This window comes from Neoarius graeffei, chromosome 12, assembly GCF_027579695.1.
Source record: "Neoarius graeffei isolate fNeoGra1 chromosome 12, fNeoGra1.pri, whole genome shotgun sequence".
Classification (NCBI taxonomy): Eukaryota; Metazoa; Chordata; class Actinopteri; order Siluriformes; family Ariidae; genus Neoarius; species Neoarius graeffei.
In genome coordinates, this window is record NC_083580.1 from 82,701,957 (window position 1) to 82,722,732 (window position 20,776).

A 20,776-nucleotide genomic window follows, 5' to 3' on the forward strand; every position below is an offset into this window, starting at 1 on the left:
ACTCCCCCCCCCCTTCCCTGTCGCCCTGAACTTCTCGCTGACGTTGTGGTCACGTGATGTTTTCGCTGGGTCGTAGTGATGTGTAGCCACCATGAGAGCGAGGGAGAGAAATAAAGCTGCAGGATGGCAGCGCGTCCGTTCGGTGCTTCTGCTCAGGTGCCGCGTTTTGTGCTGAAGAGACCCCGGAGCAGCGCGTCACTGCGCGGCGAGGATTCTCACCGAGTGAACCCCCTCCCGGAGCTGTAACCCCCTCCTCCTCCTCCTCCTCCCCCGGTATGGGCCGTGCGGCGGTGTAACGGAGGTAAAGTGACCTTTCATTTCATTTCCTCTCGTCGCTCCATGGAGGATCTGCAGGATCGCGGTGTGATGTTGACTCCGGAGGCGCCGCCGCGTCGTGTTGTTGTAAAAACGGCGGCGCTCGCGACCAGCGGAGAGCCTTCCTCCTCCTCCTCCTCCTCCTGCTGCTGCTGCTCAATCAATAACGGCGGCTCGCGCTCGGCCGCCCCGCACCCCCCCGCCGGCCCTCCGCGCAGACTCCCGCCGCCCTACCACTTCAGAGTTCACCATGTGTTCCCGGAGGAGAGCGCTCAGGACCCCGCGCTGAGGAGACACCTCCCCGCGCTCCAGTACAAGGTGCACGACTCCGCCTTCTGCCGCGTGCTCAGCACCGACACCACCGCCGCCGCTCTGGCCGCCGCCGCCGCCGTGTGCTCGGGCAGCGTGGACGCCGATGTGTGGAAGTGCGGGTACCTGAGGAAGCAGAAACACGGCCACAGGAGGTTCTTTGTGCTGAGAGGGCCCGGGGCCCTGGGGCCCAGCCGCCTGGAGTACTACGACAGCGAGAAGAAATTCCGAACTGCTCTGAAAGCTGCTGCCGGGGCGGTGTGTCCCCCCAAGAGGGTGATCTACCTGTCCCAGTGTTTCACAGTCAACAAGAGGGCTGACGCCAAGAACAAATACCTCATCGCTCTGTACACTAAAGACGAGTATTTTGCCATGGTGGCGGACAGCGAGCAGGAGCAGGAGGACTGGTACCTGGCCCTCACGGAACTGATGACCGAGGGCAAAAAGGGGCAGCTGGACACAGACGAGCTGGACGACGGCTACGGGACCATTTCGCCCGGGACCATTTTTAAGGAGGTGTGGCAGGTGAACGTGAAACCCAAAGGTTTGGGGCAGACCAAGAATTTAATGGGGGTGTACCGTCTGTGCCTTTCTGCCAAGACAATTCACCTGGTGAAGTTAAATTCTGAGACCCCTGCTGTGAACCTGCCCTTGATGAACATTCGCCGTTGTGGCCATTCGGAGAGTTTTTTCTTCATCGAGGTGGGGCGCTCTTCTTCTATTGGTCCAGGTGAGATCTGGGTGCAAGTGGAAGACTCTGTCGTGGCTCAGAACATGCACGAGACCATTCTCGACACCATGAAGGCTTTGAAGGCTTTTCCAGACTTCAGACCACGGAGCAAAAGCCAGTCCTCTGGGTCCAACCCCATACCTTTTATCACGACCCGCCGCCAATTCGGTAATCTCCCTCCCAGCCAGGCAGGGCTCCAGCGTGCCTCCAGAACCGATTCAGTGACGGGCATTCCACCTACAGGAAAGAATAAAGGTGTAATAGGACAGCGCTACCGTACCTCCAGCGAAGGCGAGGGCACCTCAGACCGACCTCTCAGTTCCGGCACAGGCAGCTTGTTGCACCTGAACACGCCCTGTCTGAACGTGGGCCGGGAGGAGAGTGGTGGCTGCTGTGCCCATGCCTCACCAGGTTCTGTCCATCATACTCGCTCTGCCTCCCTCCCCGTATCGCACTTTCTCTCTGCTACCAGTCCCATCAGTGTTTCCAGCAGCAGCGGCCATGGTTCAGCCTCAGACACGCACACGCGACCCTCCAGCTCCTCCATCTGTGGCTCTCCCAGTGATGGAGGCTTCAACTCCTCTGATGAGTTCTGTCCCAGCCCCTGTGACTTCAGATATTTCCGTGCAAGCAGCAGTACACCTGAACCACACAGCGACACTCCGCCCATTAGGGAGGACTATCGACTAGCAGACTACATGGCCATGGATTGGTACAAAGACACACAAGGTGGCGCCAGGACTTTTGAGGAGGAGAGCAGTTATATGGAAAGAACTTTTCTGAAGCTCGCACATTATGCCAAGCCAAAACCTGCTAATAGTTTAGGGGGTGTGCACCAGAAAGCGACGCAGACTTCGTCTTCATTAGATGAATCGAGTCCTGTGGAGTCAAAACGGCATGCTGTCTGCTCCTGCCTCCTTAAAACAGGCTATAAATCTTACTCTGAGTTACATCACCCAAACAGGCCTCCCTCGCTCATTTCAGACGGTCAGAAGAAACTGCCGAAGGATGATGGCTACATGCCTATGATATACAGCGTTGTCCCTTCTCATATGGATTATACCCCTATGCAACCCAGAGCGAACCACGTGGCCACCCTGCACCTTCATCCCGACCGACACGGTTACATGATGATGCTGCCGCCACGAGACAGCCCTTCTCCTGGAATAACCAGTCCCTCCAGCAGAAGCCAAAACGAGTACGATGATTACATAGACATGTCCCAAATCTGCTCCACAGAAAGCTACAGGCAGGCTTCCCCTGAAGGCCCCAAGGTTTACGGCTCTTATTTCTCCCTTCCACGTTCTTACAAAACTCCGTGTCGAGAGGATCGCAGAAAAACTGAATATGTTCCAGAGTCACCAGTTGAACCTCAGAGCCCTTCCAGTCCAGGAGAGTACATCCACATGGAGTTTGGAGACGGGTCTCCTCATGCAGCGTCCCCCCCGTCAGCAGTGGATTCCCCCTCCATGCCAAGTTCCCAGCCTTGCCATCAGCTGTGCTGCTCCCCACCTGACCACGATTACATGGGTCTAAACATGGACAACCTCCTGAAGAACCGTCCTCCTCGGCACTCCCTCGTAGCCCCGTGGAACCCTCCGAACTACGCACGGCCCTTAGGATGCACCTATGGCCAGGTTCAGAATAACTTTGTCCCTAAGAACATCCACAGAGAAGCTGAGAGTCCCTCTAGGATGATCCAGCACCTCTGTGTCTCTGAAAGGTCACCCAGCCCTCGAACGGAGCCTAAGGTCATTCGGGCAGATCCACAGGGCCGGAGGAGACACAGCTCAGAGACGTTCTACCCCAGTGCTGGTGGCTCTGTGGGTGGATGTGCTGCCAGATCCTCTGCTGTTGTGAATCTTGTAGAAGGCTGTCGATGGCAGAATTCTGCCTCATTTGATAGCGTGTGGTCTTACACAGAAGATCAAGGATCTACTGACTCTGTTCTCCTCTCTGCTAACTGTGCCACTGGAGGAACGTGCTGCAACGTTTCATCCAGCTACCTCAACTACATCGCTCTGGACCTGAGGGAAGTCCCAAGGATCGCCCACGACGCCACACCTCCACGCCCAGCTCACGGGACACTCGAGGAGGGCGAGGCCTGTGCTGGTTTGGATTTATCCAAGTCAGGAGGACACACCACTGCCTCGAAAGGTTGGTTGTATTTCTGTCTTCCTTTATGCTACAAGTTAAATGACGAGTGACCTTGTGTCTGAGTTTAGTAACGTGGATGTTGGAGATGAACGCTCGGGCAAAGTGCAGTCCGTAACGCCCAATGGACAGACGGCTCTCGTACTGCTCACTTTATTCTGTGTTTCGGTTCAGTGTCGTTTATTCTGCTTTTTGATTTTTGTAAAATGGCTTCTCTTCAGTTTCTTATTCAGAGTTCAGAAGAGTGGTATTGTTTCAGCCCTGAATAGTCATTGTCAGAACACTGGGGGAGTTATTTCCTCTGAAAAGCTTAAATGCAGAGTTACATTTTGAATTCATTTGGAAAAGTAAAATGGCAGCTATTTGTGTGGTGGCGGGTTTTTTTTGTGTGTGTGGTCCCCCCCCCCAACTGAAAATTACACTTGCTAAATGCATAAAGATTTATTTTTGGCACTCTCTCACATCTGTGTAGATTTGTGATGGATTGACACTCTATATTAAAGAGAAACTGCTGCAGATAGTCTATAATGTCTTTTGCCTCCAATCTGATGATTTCAGTGAACAGTAAGGTTTATTAACGTGTGTGTGTGTGTGTGTGTGTGTGTGTGTAGTCCATGTCCTTTATTTGTGTCATTATTTTTTTTTTTTGTCTGTTTTCTCCAATCTTTTCATCGTCATATTAAGATGGAGGCTTGTGTTCAGCTCATTTAAAACCCATTGCTTCATTTTATTTCTCATATCATTTGAGGAATTACACATTCTGCACAAAAACCCTCATGAATAAATATGAATAAGTTCTGTTCCTAGTATGATGTCATACAGTGAAAGTCAGCGTTCTGCTTATTGTTGAGATTCACATATAACTAAATTACAGGAGATTTTTTTTTCCAGGCACGTACAGTCCCTTGTGGTGGTGATGATTGATAATGATGATGATGATGATGATGATAATAATGATAGTCCTCCTCAACAGCCTGCTTTACTAACATTCTCTAAACCAAATAGTATTAAAAAAAAACCTCTCACATTAATGATGGATTTTAAAGTGTTGAACTCGTACGGGACTCCACACCGTCAGTTTCATTACGTTCAGGAGTTGGCTCTAAATCCGTCTTTGAGTCAGTACATTAAGTAAAGAATAAAATGCTGTTATAGGAAAATAAACAATGGTATGAGGTTGGTGTGATTAACATTCCAGTGTTGATTAATTTCCAATAAGAGCATGTCCTGAGCTGTTATTCCTCATGTTCCACAGTGATTTGCACAACCATTGTGGTCTTTAATTTATCTATAAAATCACGCTTTTTAACGGTTTATAATTATTTACTTCCCCGAGACGCGTTAGCTCCTGTTCTCCGTTGCGTTATACCAGCTGTTTTTTTTAAAGGTGTTAAGTTTAGATCACAGAGTTGAAACAATAATATAATAGATTAGTACATTAATATAAACCTGTAATCAGGGCGGGGCATTGTGATCTTCAAAAACATCGCAATTCTCGAAGGCGTTTGTCCCATATACAGAATCACGATATGTACAGTTGTAGCCAGAAGTTTACATACACTCATCCATGGATGTGATGGTTTGTGGGTCTGTTCTCTTTCTGTGGCAGGATGTCTGACTGTACAACATCTTTTAATAGAAAAACACGGTGCACAAGTTTTAATTTATTTTGGCTCTGAAACCAACACAGGGTCAGAATTATACATACAGCCTCCTCATATTAGGTTAAATCTCCCTGAGCGAGTTTCACCTTCACCAGAAGCTTCTGTTCGCCATCAGCAAGCTTCTGTCAGAGTTCCGGTTGGATATTTGTTCTCTCTTCTGGGTCGAGTTCAGTTAAATGTGTGTGTTTCCTGGAACAGACCCAACTTTTAAACACAGTGCACACATTTTCGACAGGGTTGAGGTCAGGACCTGTTTTAAGCTGAATGTTCTCCTGCTTTATCTTCCACCAGCTCTGATGTGTGTTTGGGGTTGTTGTCCTGTTGGAACAAAACTGGGTCCAAGTTTCTGATGGTTTGAGGTTCTGCTGAAGAATTCTGAGATTCTTCATTATTCCATCCACTCTGGTTAATCGTGCTCAACAGTTGTGTAACAGTTGATGGCGTTCTTGGGGTTGAACGCCTCTCCTTTACTCCTCCAAGCAGACCTCAGGTCTTTGTGGCCAAACAACTCCAATCTTTATCTGACCATAAAACTTTCCTCCAGAAGGCTTTTCTTTATCCATGTGGTTCAGCTGTAAACTTCAGTCCTTCTTGAAGGTGTGGATTTTGGAGCAGGAGCTTCTTTCCTGGGCAGCAGCCTCTCAGTCCATGGTGATGTGAAACTCTCCTGACTGTGGACAGTAACACTGGTGGTCCAGAAGCTTCCAGTTCATGGCAGGTCTGTGCCTCGGTGGTTCCTGAGTTGTTCCTGACCATCTGAACCAGCTGAGGGACAGTTTGGGTTTTCTTCCAGTCCTTGGCAAAGTGGCTTCACCTCCCAATAACTTGTACTTGTCAGTTGAACCCTTTTTATGTTGTGCACAGAGAAGCTTCCAGCTGCAGTCAGTCATCACTAACAGGAAGTTAAGAGGTCTTGACCTTGGCAAGTTAAAAGACATTTTGGAAATTTCAGCTCCACTGAATTAATCATCTAAGTGGGTGTCTGTATATTTTTGACCCTGTGTTGATTTCAGAAAGCACAAAATAAATTAAAACGTCTGCACCAAGTTCGTTGTTTTTTTTTTTTGTTTGTTTTTTTCTATTAAAGGTACGTGTTTGTAATTATTCTGCACAGAAACATCAGAAAGTCAGTGAAGGAACAAAATTACCCTCACGTTCCTGTCTGTATGTAAACTTCTGACCTCACCTTTAGGTTTGCTCACAAACAGCCAGGAGTACAGTTAGTGTTTCATTTAAAAGCTTATTATAATTTTGTTTATACTTTTAATAAACATTCATAATGACTTTTTAGATAAATAGATAATTTTCAATATTGAAAAAGAGGAACTGAATTACAATTTTAAAAGTCCCATGGCATGGTGGTTTGTTGATGCTTTAAACGGGCTCATGGAGGTTTCCGGATGTTATATCCACAGCCTTTCTTGAAATGAACCCTCGGCACGTAAATATAGCCTCCTGGGAGAAAGCCCCATTTCAGCGCTTTTCCCAGTGCGTCGTTTTGCTAATGAGAAGCAGGAGGCGGGGAAGGGTAGAGGGCGGGCCATGGGGGGAGGGGCTTGACCAAGCTGCGCACACACATACTCGCTGCTATCAGCGCCTGTAGCCACGCTGCTAAGACAAAACCCCGTTCTCCCTCGGACTCCTTTCGTAAACTCAATGTGACACAGAGAACAGAGAGTGAGAGTGTTCGGAGTGGTAGTTTACGAACGTATAATACCCTAGGCTTGAACACGCACTCCATAACCAAAGAGGATAGAAGCAGCAACTACAGCAACATATCGCTTATCCAACAGAAGACATGCATTGCGGAGCAATAGTCAAACATAAGCTCATAAGTTACAGTCAATTTCCAGACTAAACTCAGTTTAACAGAGCATGCTGCATGCTCTTTAGTTTTGTAGCGCAGATTACCTGGCTAACTGCAGGAAGCAGTTAGCTGCACAGCTAATGTAGCCATTGCTAGGCTAACGCACCGATTTTAAAACACGGCAAAACGACTTAACAGTTATACACTTACTTGTTCGGTGTTTGTGGCTGATGCGGCAGGGATGCTTGGTACGGACCCAGGCTTCAGTGACAGTTGATGTGCAAAACCTGCCCTGTACTGTCCCAAGTTGTGGAAACATTCATCAGGAAAATGCTTCCGACAAACATACACCGTCTTAGGTAGACTCGATGGCGTATTATTGGAGTAAATAAAATTAAGCCACTGCGTCTTCAGGGGCTCTCCCGTCGGCAGTAAAAACAGACTCCTTTCTGTGTTGTCACATCCATGTACAGCGCAATTTCCATGTTTCGCTCGTTTAGGTGATGCCATGTTGTTGTGTCCTCTATGGTCTCCTCACTACAACTGGGTGGGGCAATCCATACAGTGGGTGGGAATCCAGAGGGGGGGCGTGGGGATCATCTCCCTTGCTGACGTAGTAAAGGGAAGAGCTTATCAACGCGCCGTTTTGACACGCCATTCTCAAATGTTGGGCATAGTTTGGTTTACACATTATGAAATTTCTAGCCACTGGGGTGACTTAAGAAGGTCAGAGGAGCTCATTTTAACGTTAAACCTCAGAAAGTGAAAATTTCATGCCATGGGACCTTTAAATATTCAGTACAGGATTTTAACATCGCATCAGCTGCTGGACCATTTATTTAAATAATTAATCATACGTATGGTAGTCGAAAGTTTGGACACACCTCATTCATAAGTTTTTCTGTATTTTGACTTTTCTGTAAAACTCGACTGAAGACATCAAAATAATGAAATAACACACGAAACGCACAACTCCACATCAGAAAAAGTTGGGACGTCGTGGGAAATGCAAATAGAAGAAACAGAAAGCAGTGATTTGTAAACGTACTTTGACTTGTATTACGTTGCAGACAGAATGAACTCTAGATATTTCACATTTTGTTGGTCAAATTCATTTCATTTGTTAATATCCATCCATTCCTGAGCTTCAGTCCTGTAACATATTCCAGAAAAAGTTGTTACGGGGCAGTTTAGGGCGAGTAATGAAGTAAAACAATTAATGATGTGAAACAGGTGACTGTAATCATGATTTGGGACAAAATCAGTATCCAGGAAAGGCAGAGGATCTCCAGTTTACCAACAGATACATGAGATTGTTTTTAAACATTTCAATAACAATTTTCCTCAGAGAAAGACAGGAAGGGATTTGGATATTTCACCCTCTACGGTGCAGAATATCATTAAACCATTCAAGGAATCTGAATGAAGGAATATTTTCAGTGAGTAAAGGGCTCAAGCCTAATCTGAACCCCCGTGATCTCCGATCCCTCAGACGGCATCAAGAACCCTCATTCATCTCCAGCTGATAGAACCACATGGGCTCGGGATTACTTTGGAAAACCTTTATCAAGCTACAATACGGAGTTACATCCACAAACACCAGTTAAAACTTTACTGTGTAAAAAGGAAGCGTTATGTTAACTGTGTCCAGAAGCGCCGTCGACTTCTCTGAGCTCGGAGGCGTCTGGGATGGACCATCACACACTGGGAACGGGTATTGTGATCAGACGAATCAGTATTCCAGGACTTTTTTGGAAGAAATGGACGCCGTGTGCTCCAGACCAAAGAGGAAAAGGACCATCCAGACTGTTAGCAGGAACAAGTCCAAAAGCCAGGGTGTGTCATGGTATGGCGTTGGGTCAGTGCCCTTGGTAAAGGTAACTTACACTTCTGTGATGGAGCATTAATGCAGAAAAGTGCACTGAGATTTTGGAGCAACATCTGCTGCCTTCAAGACGACGTCTTTACCAGGGAGATTTAAACAAGACGATGCAAAACCACATTCTGCTCACATTACAAAGGCGTGGCTGTGGAAGAAGAGGGCGTGTCCCCTCTGTCCCCAATAGAGAATGTGTGGAGAATTAAGAAATGAAAAATATGACAGTGACGACCCCGAACTGTTCCACACCTTCAGACCTGTTTACAGGAAGAACGGGACAAAAATAACACCTGAAACACTTCATCACTTGGAGTCTTCAGTCCATAAACAGCTTTTAAGCGTCGGGAGAAGGAACGGGAACGTTATACACATCATTATAAAGCGGGGAATGATTTACTGTAATAAGTTTTTTGAAATGGTTTGCAAGAATCAGAATTGAGAATTTATTTTGAAAAACCAAGAAAAATCATGAGGTAAAACATCAAATGATGTGCTGTTGTGTTGTTTTGAGTTCAGTGCACGTCAAAGATTATTTACACGTCACTGATTTCAGTTTTAATTTCAATTCAGCAGACCGTCCCAACTGTTTCTGACTTGCTGTTGGATAGGCAATGTGATTTTAAAAAAAAAAGTGTGTGTGTGTGGGGGGGGTGTTAAATAAAAAAGTGTAAAAAAAAAAAAAAACGTGTTTCAGATTTTAGATTCTTCAGCGTATCCAGCGTTTCCCTTGATGACGCTTTGTACACTACTGTCATTCTCTTAACCAGCTTCATGAGGGAGTCGCCTGGAACGCTTTTCAATTAACAGCTGTGTCTCGTCAAAAGGTCGTTCGTGGACGAGTTTCTTACCTTCTTAATGTGTTTGAGATCAAACAGTAAATAATAAAAATACAGTAAAGAGCCCTATAACATAACCGTAGTAACCCATATGATGTCAAGAACCAAACAACTGGGTAAAAAGAAACGGCATCCATCATTAAGACATGAAGCGACTTTTAATTAATAAAAGAAAAAACATTGAATTCGAAGGTGTCTCCAAACTTTAGACTGGGACTGTGTGTGTCCGATATAATGAAACATATATAAAGAATGAAAGATTGCTGTAAAAAACAAAAACTTTCATGGTATTCACAGTATCTCAGAAAAGCGAACTGTGACATAATTATCATGATATTGATATTATACAGTAATTTAAGGCCACGCCCACCTGTGATTGTGTCAGTGTGAGATGTGGAGACGTGTGGTGTGTCCCAGGCTGAATTACACTTCACCATCGATCAGGGCTCTACACTAACTTTTTTTTTCAGGAGCACACGTGCTCCTACGGGTAAGTTAAAAATTTTAGGAGCACAGGGAAAAAAATGGGGGCACAAGCAGGTTTTCATTTTAAAGGTTTATTGCAGCGCAAACCTTAGACACACCAACACATAAAATGCAAAATTCAATTGAGAATGAATGAACGAATGAATGAATGAACAAACAGTAGCTAAACAGAGAGCAGAGCTCAGCAGAGCTAACAACATCATCAAGGACAGCTCCCACCCTGGCTCTGAGTTCTTTGACTTTCTGCCCTCAGGCAGGCGTTACAGCTGCATCAAAGCAACGACCAACAGACTCAAAAGCAGTTTTTCCCCACAGGCCATAACCACCTTCAACAATTAGCCTTTTTCACATTGCGTCACTTGCAGGGGAACTCGTATCCGTTTTCAGCCTTTTGAATGGAAGAAGAGGTATACGGCAGCAACATACGGTATGTTAACAAAACTGTGTCATTCACAGATAAGATTGATAATAATATTGCGCATTGTTGTTTATCATTACTTATTGTTAGCGACCATTCCAGTCACCTATCTGCCTTGTTTTGGAAAGGAAGTTTACTGACTTTCTATGGTTGCTACTTGTTAGCCAGCAGATTAGCATGCCGCCTCTTCTTCCATTCAAAAGGCTAAAAACGGATGTGAGGTTCTTCTGCAAGTGACGTAATGTGAAAAAGGCTAATTACACGCACTGACTGACGCCGCTTCTGGCAGGTGCAACAATGCGCCAACAAGGACCTAAAAGGACAATATTCTCACACTGACCTGATACAGTGCAATACTTATTACAGTGCAACCTCACACAGCAACTTTTTAGTTTTTATAGCTTTTGTACTTTTTATATTTCTATTTCTACACTTTTACATCCATACCCAATACAATGCAATACCAAATACAGTGCAATATCCTGAGTTTTGTAGCTGAACTGAGTTTCTATAACTAAAGGCCCTTTTCCACTACCCTTTTTCAGCTCACTTCAGCCCGACACGGCTCGCGTTTCGACTATCTAAAAACAGCACGACTCAGCTCGCTTCAGCTCACTTCAGCCCGACACGGCTCGTGTTTCGACTATCTAAAAACAGCACGACTCAGCTCGCTTCAGCTCACTTCAGCCCGACACGGCTCGCGTTTCGACTACCTCAGAGCAGCACGACTCAGCTCGCTTCAGCCCTGCTCAGCCCCCAAAACTCGCATGGTTTTGGAGTGGGGCTGAAGCGAGCCAAGCCGTGCCGAGCGAGGTTGGGGGCGTGAGCAGACACTCCCCTGTGCACTGATTGGTGAGGAGGAGTGTCCTCACATGCCCACACACGCCCCGCAAGCACGCTGGGATCTGTAAACACCGTAAACCCGGAAGAAGGAGAATTACGAGAATTATGAAGCCTTATGCGCCTCGCCTCATCTATACGCTCTTGCCAGTATCTGTCCGCGTTGTCGGTGACGACAAGCCACAGCACCAAGACCAGCAACACTAACGACTCCATGTCCTCCATGTTTATTGTTTACTCTCCGGGTCGTGAGACTACCGCTTAAAAGATCACTGATGTCACTGTTTGCGCCGCCTCACGACATCACCTGACGTCCACCCACTTTCGCTAACTCCACCCAATGTGTCCACCCACTTCCAGCCAGCACGGTTCAGTGCGGTTGTAGTCGAAATGCAACTCCAACAGCCCCACTCAGCTCGACTCAGCACAGCCCGACTCAGCCCGACTCAGCACGGCACGGCTCAGCCGCGTTGGTAGTGGAAAAGCAGCATAATGTGCAGTTAACATCTGCAACTCAACACGCCCAGTTGTATATACAGTTATGTTCAAAATAATAGCAGTCCCTCAACAGTAGCAAGATAAATCACTGTTTTTGTTAAAATTTCAACCTTTACACCGCAAGCAAGTTTCTGGAGGGTATAGTAAAGGTATAGAAAACCAACAGGCCTGCGGTGCATGCTACTGATTCTGTGAAATCGAATGATTAGCTGAAAGGGGTGTGTTCAAAAAAATAGCAGTGGTGAGTTCAATTAGGGAGGGCATTGATTTTGTGAAAAAAAAAAGGTGTTAGCAGGTGGTCCTTATTTAAGGATCAAGGCAACTGACATTGCATACGCTGGCTGTCCTGCATTGGTCCTGAAAAACCAAGTAAAATGGGTCATTCAAGACACTGTTCTGATGAAGAGCGGCTTTTAATCAAGAAATGGATAAAAGAGGGGAAAACCTACAAAGAAGTGCAGAAACTTATAGGCTATTCAGCTAAAATGATATCAAACGCTTTAAAATGGCAGCCAAAACCAGAAAGACGAGGAAGAAAAAGAAAAACAACTTCTCGAATGGATCGGAGAATAACCAAACTGGCAAAGGCTCAGCCAATGATCAGCTCCAGGAGGATCAAAGAAGATCTAAACTTGCCTGTGAGTACTGGTACAATCAGACGACGTCTATGTGAAGCCAGTCTACCAGCAAGAAGCCCCCGCAAAGTCCCATTGTTAACCCTTTGATGCAAAACATGGGTCAAAAGTGACCCGGCTGAGTTTTTATCTTCTGTATCTTTGCAATAAATTAATTCCATCGTTCAGTATTCAAGGTATTCCTCAATTAACTTGTTTTTGATCATCTTACATCCTTATTTTATTTTTTCCTTTCTTACTTTTTGAATAAAAACCCTTTTTGTATCACGACCCTTCTAATGCACAACATGGGTCAAAAACGACCTGCATTCATTTTCCAGGTTATTTCATGTACGGCTGAGTGTTTCTATCATATAATTTTGAAATAAATTCATTTTGTCATTTACTTTTCCAAATATGCAGTAAATATCTTGTTTTTGTTTAGCACAAATCATTTTTATTTTTCCTTTCTTAAGTTATGAACAAGCACAGCTTTTGTAATTCTACATCAAGTTTACACACATGGGTCAGAACCGACCCGCATGCATTTACTCCAGCGTTTGGTGGGAACTGTGAATTGTGCTTGTGTCAGACATTTCACAGCTCAGCACGGCGCCCTTTGCCCATCTCATACATGGAAGTAATGTTTTTCAATTGTTCGAACATTACCTTAGAAAAAAATAGATGATGTTTAGGTTCCCTTGAGAGTGAGTAGATTACTTGTCAGAAAGTTACAGTAATGACTATTAGCTACTGAGCTGTTGACATATTCTACTTTAGTTAGCTAATTTTATTGTAGTTGGCTTAGCTAATTACATAGTTAATAAATAAATAACTGGCCCCGTTCACTGCTAAAGTAATTACTTGAAACAAATTATTATTATAGTATTAAGACATTTAATTTTAAATCACACTTGGATGACCCATGTGTAGTAATATAAAAAGTATTTTTGTTCATAAAGTAGGAAAGAAAAATTAAATTAATGATTTGTGGTAATTAAAAACAAGATATTTAAAGAATACTTGGAATATTCAATCATAAAATAAATTGATTTCAAAAGATAGAGCAAAGAAAAACTCAGTCAGCATGAAATAACGTGGAAAATGAATGCGGGTCATTTTTGACCCGTGTTGTGCATTAGAAGGGGCGTGCATATGTTTTGCATCAAAGGGTTAAAGAAAAGACGTGCTGAAGCAGCTACAATTTGCCAAAGAACACATTGACTGGCCTGAAAAGAAATGGCGTAATATTTTGTGGACAGATGAAAGTAAGATTGTTCTTTTTGGGTCTAAGGGTCACAGACAGTTTGTCAGACGTCCTGCAAACACAGAATTCAAGCCACAGTACACAGTGAAGACTGCTAAGCATGGTGGTGCAAGCATCATGATATGGGGATGTTTTTCATACTACGGTGTTGGTCCTATTTACCGCATACCAGGGATCATGGATCAGTTTGAGTACATCAGGATACTGGAAGAAGTCATGTTGCCATATGCTGAAGAGGAAATGCCTTTGAAGTGGGTGTTTCAACAAGACAATGACCCCAAACACACCAGCAAGTGAGCAAAATCATGGTTCCAGACAAACAGCATCCAACTAACGGAGTGGCCAGCACAGTCCCCGGACCTCAATCCCATAGAAAACTTGTGGGCCGACATAAAAAATGCTGTTCATGAGGCAAAAGCAAGAAATGCAGAGGAATTGTGGAACGTAGTACAATTGACCTGGGCTGCAATACCTGTTGACCGTTGCCAGAAGTTGGTCGACTCCATGCACCACAGATGCGAAGCAGTTATCAGAAACCATGGTTATGCAACAAAATATTAGTTTAGGATACTCAGCAAAGTTGAATTTGCTAAGTAAATGGGAACCGTGAAAAACGGGAAATGTTACGGGGGATATTTATTGTGATAGTAGGCTATTGTAGCGTCAGCACAAAAGCACCAGACTCAACTTTAACTGAAAGTGTTATTCAGTAGCCTAAACTTATTCAAACTACAGACCGAAAAGAATAAAAATGCTGAAATCTCATGTCCCGGTAAAACGCACTAGCATGGCAGAACGGCAAAAAAAATGTAACTTTTTCACCCCCCCCCGGGAACCACCGCAGCGCAAGACAGAGGCAACGCACGCAACTACAGACAGGGAGCAAGGCGCAGGCAGAACACACACACACGTATACAACACTGAACACACACACACACACGCACGTACACAACACTGAACACACACACGCACGTATACAACACTGAACACACACACACGTGCACGTACACAACACTGAACACACACACACACACGCACGTACACAACACTGAACACACACACACACACGTACACAACACTGAACACACACACGTGCACGTACACAACACTGAACACACACACACACGCACGTACACAACACTGAACACACACACACGTACACAACACTGAACACACACACACACGCACGTACACAACACTGAACACACACACGCACGTACACAACACTGAACACACACACACACGCACGTACACAACACTGAACACACACACGCACGTACACAACACTGAACACACACGCACGTACACAACACTGAACACACACACACACGCACGTACACAACACTGAACACACACACGCACGTACACAACACTGAACACACACACGCACGTACACAACACTGAACACACACACGCACGTACACAACACTGAACACACACACGCACGTACACAACACTGAACACACACACACACACGCACGTACACAACACTGAACACACACACGCACGTACACAACACTGAACACACACACGCACGTACACAACACTGAACACACACACGCACGTACACAACACTGAACACACACACGCACGTACACAACACTGAACACACACACACGCACGTACACAACACTGAACACACACACACGCACGTACACAACACTGAACACACACACACACGCACGTACACAACACTGAACACACACACGCACGTACACAACACTGAACACACACACGCACGTACACAACACTGAACACACACACGCACGTACACAACACTGAACACACACACGCACGTACACAACACTGAACACACACACACGCACGTACACAACACTGAACACACACACACGCACGTACACAACACTGAACACACACACACACGTACACAACACTGAACACACACACGCACGTACACAACACTGAACACACACACACACGCACGTACACAACACTGAACACACGCACGTACACAACACTGAACACACACACACACGCACGTACACAACACTGAACACACACACACACACGCACGTACACAACACTGAACACACACATGCACGTACACAACACTGAACACACACACACGCACGTACACAACACTGAACACACACATGCACGTACACAACACTGAACACACACACGCACGTACACAACACTGAACACACACACGCACGTACACAACACTGAACACACACACGCACGTACACAACACTGAACACACACACGCACGTACACAACACTGAACACACACACGCACGTACACAACACTGAACACACACACGCACGTACACAACACTGAACACACACACGCACGTACACAACACTGAACACACACACGCACGCACGTACACAACACTGAACACACACACGCACGCACGTACACAACACTGAACACACACACGCACGCACGTACACAACACTGAACACACACACGCACGTACACAACACTGAACACACACACGCACGTACACAACACTGAACACACACACGCACGTACACAACACTGAACACACACACGCACGTACACAACACTGAACACACGCACGTACACAACACTGAACACACACACACACGCACGTACACAACACTGAACACACACACACGCACGTACACAACACTGAACACACACATGCACGTACACAACACTGAACACACACACACGCACGTACACAACACTGAACACACACACACACACGTACACAACACTGAACACACACACAACAATCCAGGCCGTTACTCGTTACACTATATTCGGTCGGCTATCCAGTGCTGGATTTACATACTTTGCAGTTTAACGTTTGATACATTTTAGAATGTTAAACTCGTCGCGTCTGTGCTCAGTGCTTTCCTAAATTGTCAGCCGCAAGAAGCCCTCGCACGAATGCGTGTGTTTTTTCGTCGTTCGCATGCTGAAAAATTTGCTCGCAAATGCGAGTGAACCGTGCGCACTGTAGAGCCCTGCCATCCATTCCTTTCAGTTTCCCTTTATCTCGTGTTCTCACTGTATCTCATATTTATGGTGGTATTTCTCAGTCGTGTGTGTGATCTCTGTCTCTCTCTCTGTCTCTGTCTCTCTCTGTCTGTCTCAGTCATGTGTGTGATCTCTGTCTCTCTTTGTCTGTCTGTCTCTGTCTCAGTCTCTCAGTTGTGTGTGTGATCTCTCTCTCTTTGTCTGTCTGTCTCTCTCTGTGTTGAGAATCACTAAACATGATGTCAGAGGAATGATGAGTGTCTCTGAGACAGATACTCTTATGATGAAGTGTGTTTATTATCCAGTGTTTGGGTGTGAGTGTAGAATTTCTTTGCAGACACAATATATATGTTTAATATTGTTGAGTGTCATTGAGTCTCCATCCTGTTTTTGTTTGAACCCAAAAAAGTTGATTCACTGATTCCAGGCACTGAAAATTAAGTCAACACTTAAAGCTTTGTGTCGATTCCACACACTGGAAATGATTCTCTCTCTCTCTCTCTCTCTCTCTCTCTCTCTCTCTCTCTCTCTCTCTCTCACACACACACACACACACACACACACACACACACACACACACACACACACAGACAGACAGAATCATTAGACAGTCAGTGGATATTTTATTTTGCCTTTATTTTTAATGTCTGAGCAAATCAAGGCTTGAAATGAAGGTAAAAATCTGTACACCGATCAGCCATAACGTTAAACCCACTGACAGGTGAAGTAAGTAACGCTGATCATCTCATTACAGTGGCACCTGTCGAGGGGTGGGATATATTCTGCAGCAAGCAAACAGTCAGTTCCTGAAGTTGATGTGTTGGAAGAAGGAAAAATGGGCGAGCGTAAGGTTCTGAGCGACTTTGACAAGGGCCAAATAGTGATGGTGAGATGACTGGGTCTGAGCAGCTCCAAAACGGCACATCTTGTGGGGTGTTCCGGGTATGCAGTGGTTAGTACCGAACAAAAGGGGTCCAAGGAAGGACAACCGGTGAACCAGCAACAGGGTCGTGGGTGCCAAAGGCTCACTGATGTGTGTGAGGAGTGAAGGCTAGCCCATATGCTCCAATCCCACAGAAGAGCTACTGTAGCACAAACTGCTGAAAAAGTTAATGCTGGCTAAAACAGAAAGGTTTCCCTATGTGCCCCATGTGAATCAATGAGCCTTTGGCACCCATGACCCTGTCGCTGATTCACCGGTTGTCCTTCCTTGGACCCCTTTTGTTCGGTACTAACCACTGCATACCCGGAACACCCCACAAGATGTGCCGTTTTGGAGATGCTCAGACCCAGTCATCTCACCATCACTATTTGGCCCTTGTCAAAGTCGCTCAGAACCTTACGCTCGCCCATTTTTCCTTCTTCCAACACATCAACTTCAGGAACTGACTGTTTGCTTGCTGCAGAATATATCCCACCCCTCGACAGGTGCCACTGTAATGAGATGATCAGCGTTACTTACTTCACCTGTCAGTGGGTTTAACGTTATGGCTGATCGGTGTACAGATCCTTTCAGCAGATGAAACCTGACCTGTGTGTCTCTTGTGCAGAGTGAGGACGCCACACACTGGGAGGAAATCAGAACTTTGGAAATCCAGTGGACTCCAGAATGCCGAAGAGGAAGACGTCCTCATCCTCCTCTTCATCAGACCTCCAACTGCAGAGACTGAATAAACGACGGCGTCTTTTGCTCTGTATCTCCGACATAACTGCCTCACACGGTTCCATTTTTATTGTTCATTTGAAACACACTTGTGTTATTGTTTACGTGAGTGACTGTGCTGATTGTGAGTCCAGAACCAGAGCCGTGAACTTCATCCAGACTTCGAGCACTTACTGATCTCCACAACGTCCTCATTCACAGTCCTCACACAACCCGCTGAATCTCTGTAAATACGAGGTACTTGTGTATCAAACAAGGTTTTGTAAAATGTGCCAACTGCTTAGTAATCCTCTACACACACACACACACACACACACACACACACACACACACACACACACCACCTTCAGATTGACACTAGTTGATTTCACTTCTACTTAGGACTCAGATACACTGGATAAATGTCCCCTGGTTAGCGAGTCTGAAAACTGGTTAAGTGTTCAGATTTTCACTGATTCAGTATTCAGTTATAAAACACTTCCACCGTTGCTGCAGAAGTGTGTGTGTGTGTGTGTGTGTGTGTGTGCGCGCACTGTAGCAGTAGATTGGCCTGATGTTTGGAGATCTCTCAGAGTTGAGTGTATTTCTGTGTATCCGAGCCCTAAAGAGATTTTAGTATAAAATCAGTACTTTCTGCTCGTGGTGTGTCGGAGGACGGCGTGATATCAGAAAATCTCACTTGAACACGATTCACAGACTCACAGATACAGAGCACTTTGTTAGAGAAATAAAAATAAGGCAGTGTTTCTACGTCACATCGTCGCTACCTCCGATCCATATCACTGGAAATCTGTTCAATAAACACGTCTCACTCACACAGTCACGGCGGATCTGCAACCGGGTCGGCCTAGAATCCCTTTAGACGTAATGTGTGAGCTCTCTCTCTCTCTCTCTCACACACACACACACACAAAACTTCTTGATGATGTATTTGAGTCTTCAGTATGAAGGAACGCTGAGCCAACACCTTTTCATTCTGCTGTACTTTGTATTTACTTCATGTTTGTATTTAATTTGTGTTTATTTTGTGTGTAAATGCTGCAGTTTTTTACTGTGTTCAGTTTCAGCCCTGAAAATGAGAAGAAAGAGAGAGATGTTTACTGAATTGTTCCTCAGATCCACACAGATGTGATTCCTATAAAACATCTCCGCGGTCCACACGGTGCACGCTGAGGCCGAAAGATCCACACACCGCCCTGTGCTCTGTTTATTTGTTTGTTTATTCATTCAGATTCCTGAACATGAGACCGTTTGTACAGAGCCCTGCTGGTGATGCAGTTATGTTCGTGTGTTGTTACAGAAACGGAGACCTTCATGTAAATAATGGAGTTATTTAAGGCCATGTGTTTCTCACACATTTTTTGTATCTTTATTTATTTATTTATCTATTTATTTATTTTATTATTATTATTATTTTCCCTGAGGGTTATTCCCTGCCCCTCCCTTGCCTGTAGCTGAAAGCTTTCTAAGAGGGTGTGTCGGTTTGGGGTTGTGGTGGAAAGCTGTGTAGTGAGAAGTGTTTAGCTTTGCAGTCGTAGTCCAGATGATGTTGGGACAATAATAAAACCCACTCTGTATGTCAGTGAGCTTCCCATTTGTTTGTGGTGCTCTGGAGGCCATTCTTCTTCCTTTAACTAGCATTTGTGTCATGCTATTGTGTCCTGATATTGCGTTGCTTTCAGTGTATGTAATATGTGATGTGGGATTGAAGGGGTGAAAAAATACTAACAGTAATAGTATACCGTTTCTTGGGACCTTTTCTACACAATAAGCTGAAAAATAACCACGCTCTTGTTTTTATTTTGTACTTTGAGATGTTCTGAGGATCTAGAACTGAGGGAAACGGATATCGTAATCATTGGAATCATGTTATTGGTCTTTTTATTCCTTTACCTTGTTGTTTTAGTTGTTAAGGAAGAGAGCAGCAAGAAAAGAAAAAACTATGACCTGAAATGGGCCGAGTGTGTGCTGACAATTTGCATTTCTTTTCTCTTGAGGATTCCAGTCAATGCTCACAGTCTACTGCGATAACAGTTTGTGATTGGGCCGAACCACACTGAGAATCGGATCATTCGAAACACTGTCTTCCTTTGTAAATATTGTAATTTTTTGATATCCCTTTCTCTTGTTGATCATGCTACACAGCACCCACTTTCCTTGATTTCAGAACGAGGGTGTCTGAGGATTTTTTGTCGGTTCTACATTTTTATATTTTATTTTTGGTGTATATTTAACAAATTGGGTTTTGCTTGTCATAGAGCTATTGCAATAAAAAAAAGTGCCAAGGTATTCCTGACTGGGATTGGTGTGTGTGTGTGTTTT

General features: G+C 45.0%; 1 protein-coding gene across 1 annotated transcript; it reads left to right on the forward strand.

Moving 5' to 3' along the window:
* The first annotated feature begins 48 nt into the window (after nucleotides 1-48).
* irs4a (insulin receptor substrate 4a) lies at nucleotides 49-20,743 on the forward strand. Its single transcript, XM_060936588.1, has 2 exons — nucleotides 49-3,511; nucleotides 18,342-20,743. Exons 1-2 carry the CDS (start codon nucleotides 340-342, stop codon nucleotides 18,344-18,346), a joined length of 3,177 nt encoding a protein of 1,058 aa, XP_060792571.1. The 5' UTR covers nucleotides 49-339; the 3' UTR covers nucleotides 18,347-20,743.
* The last annotated feature ends 33 nt before the right edge of the window (nucleotides 20,744-20,776 follow it).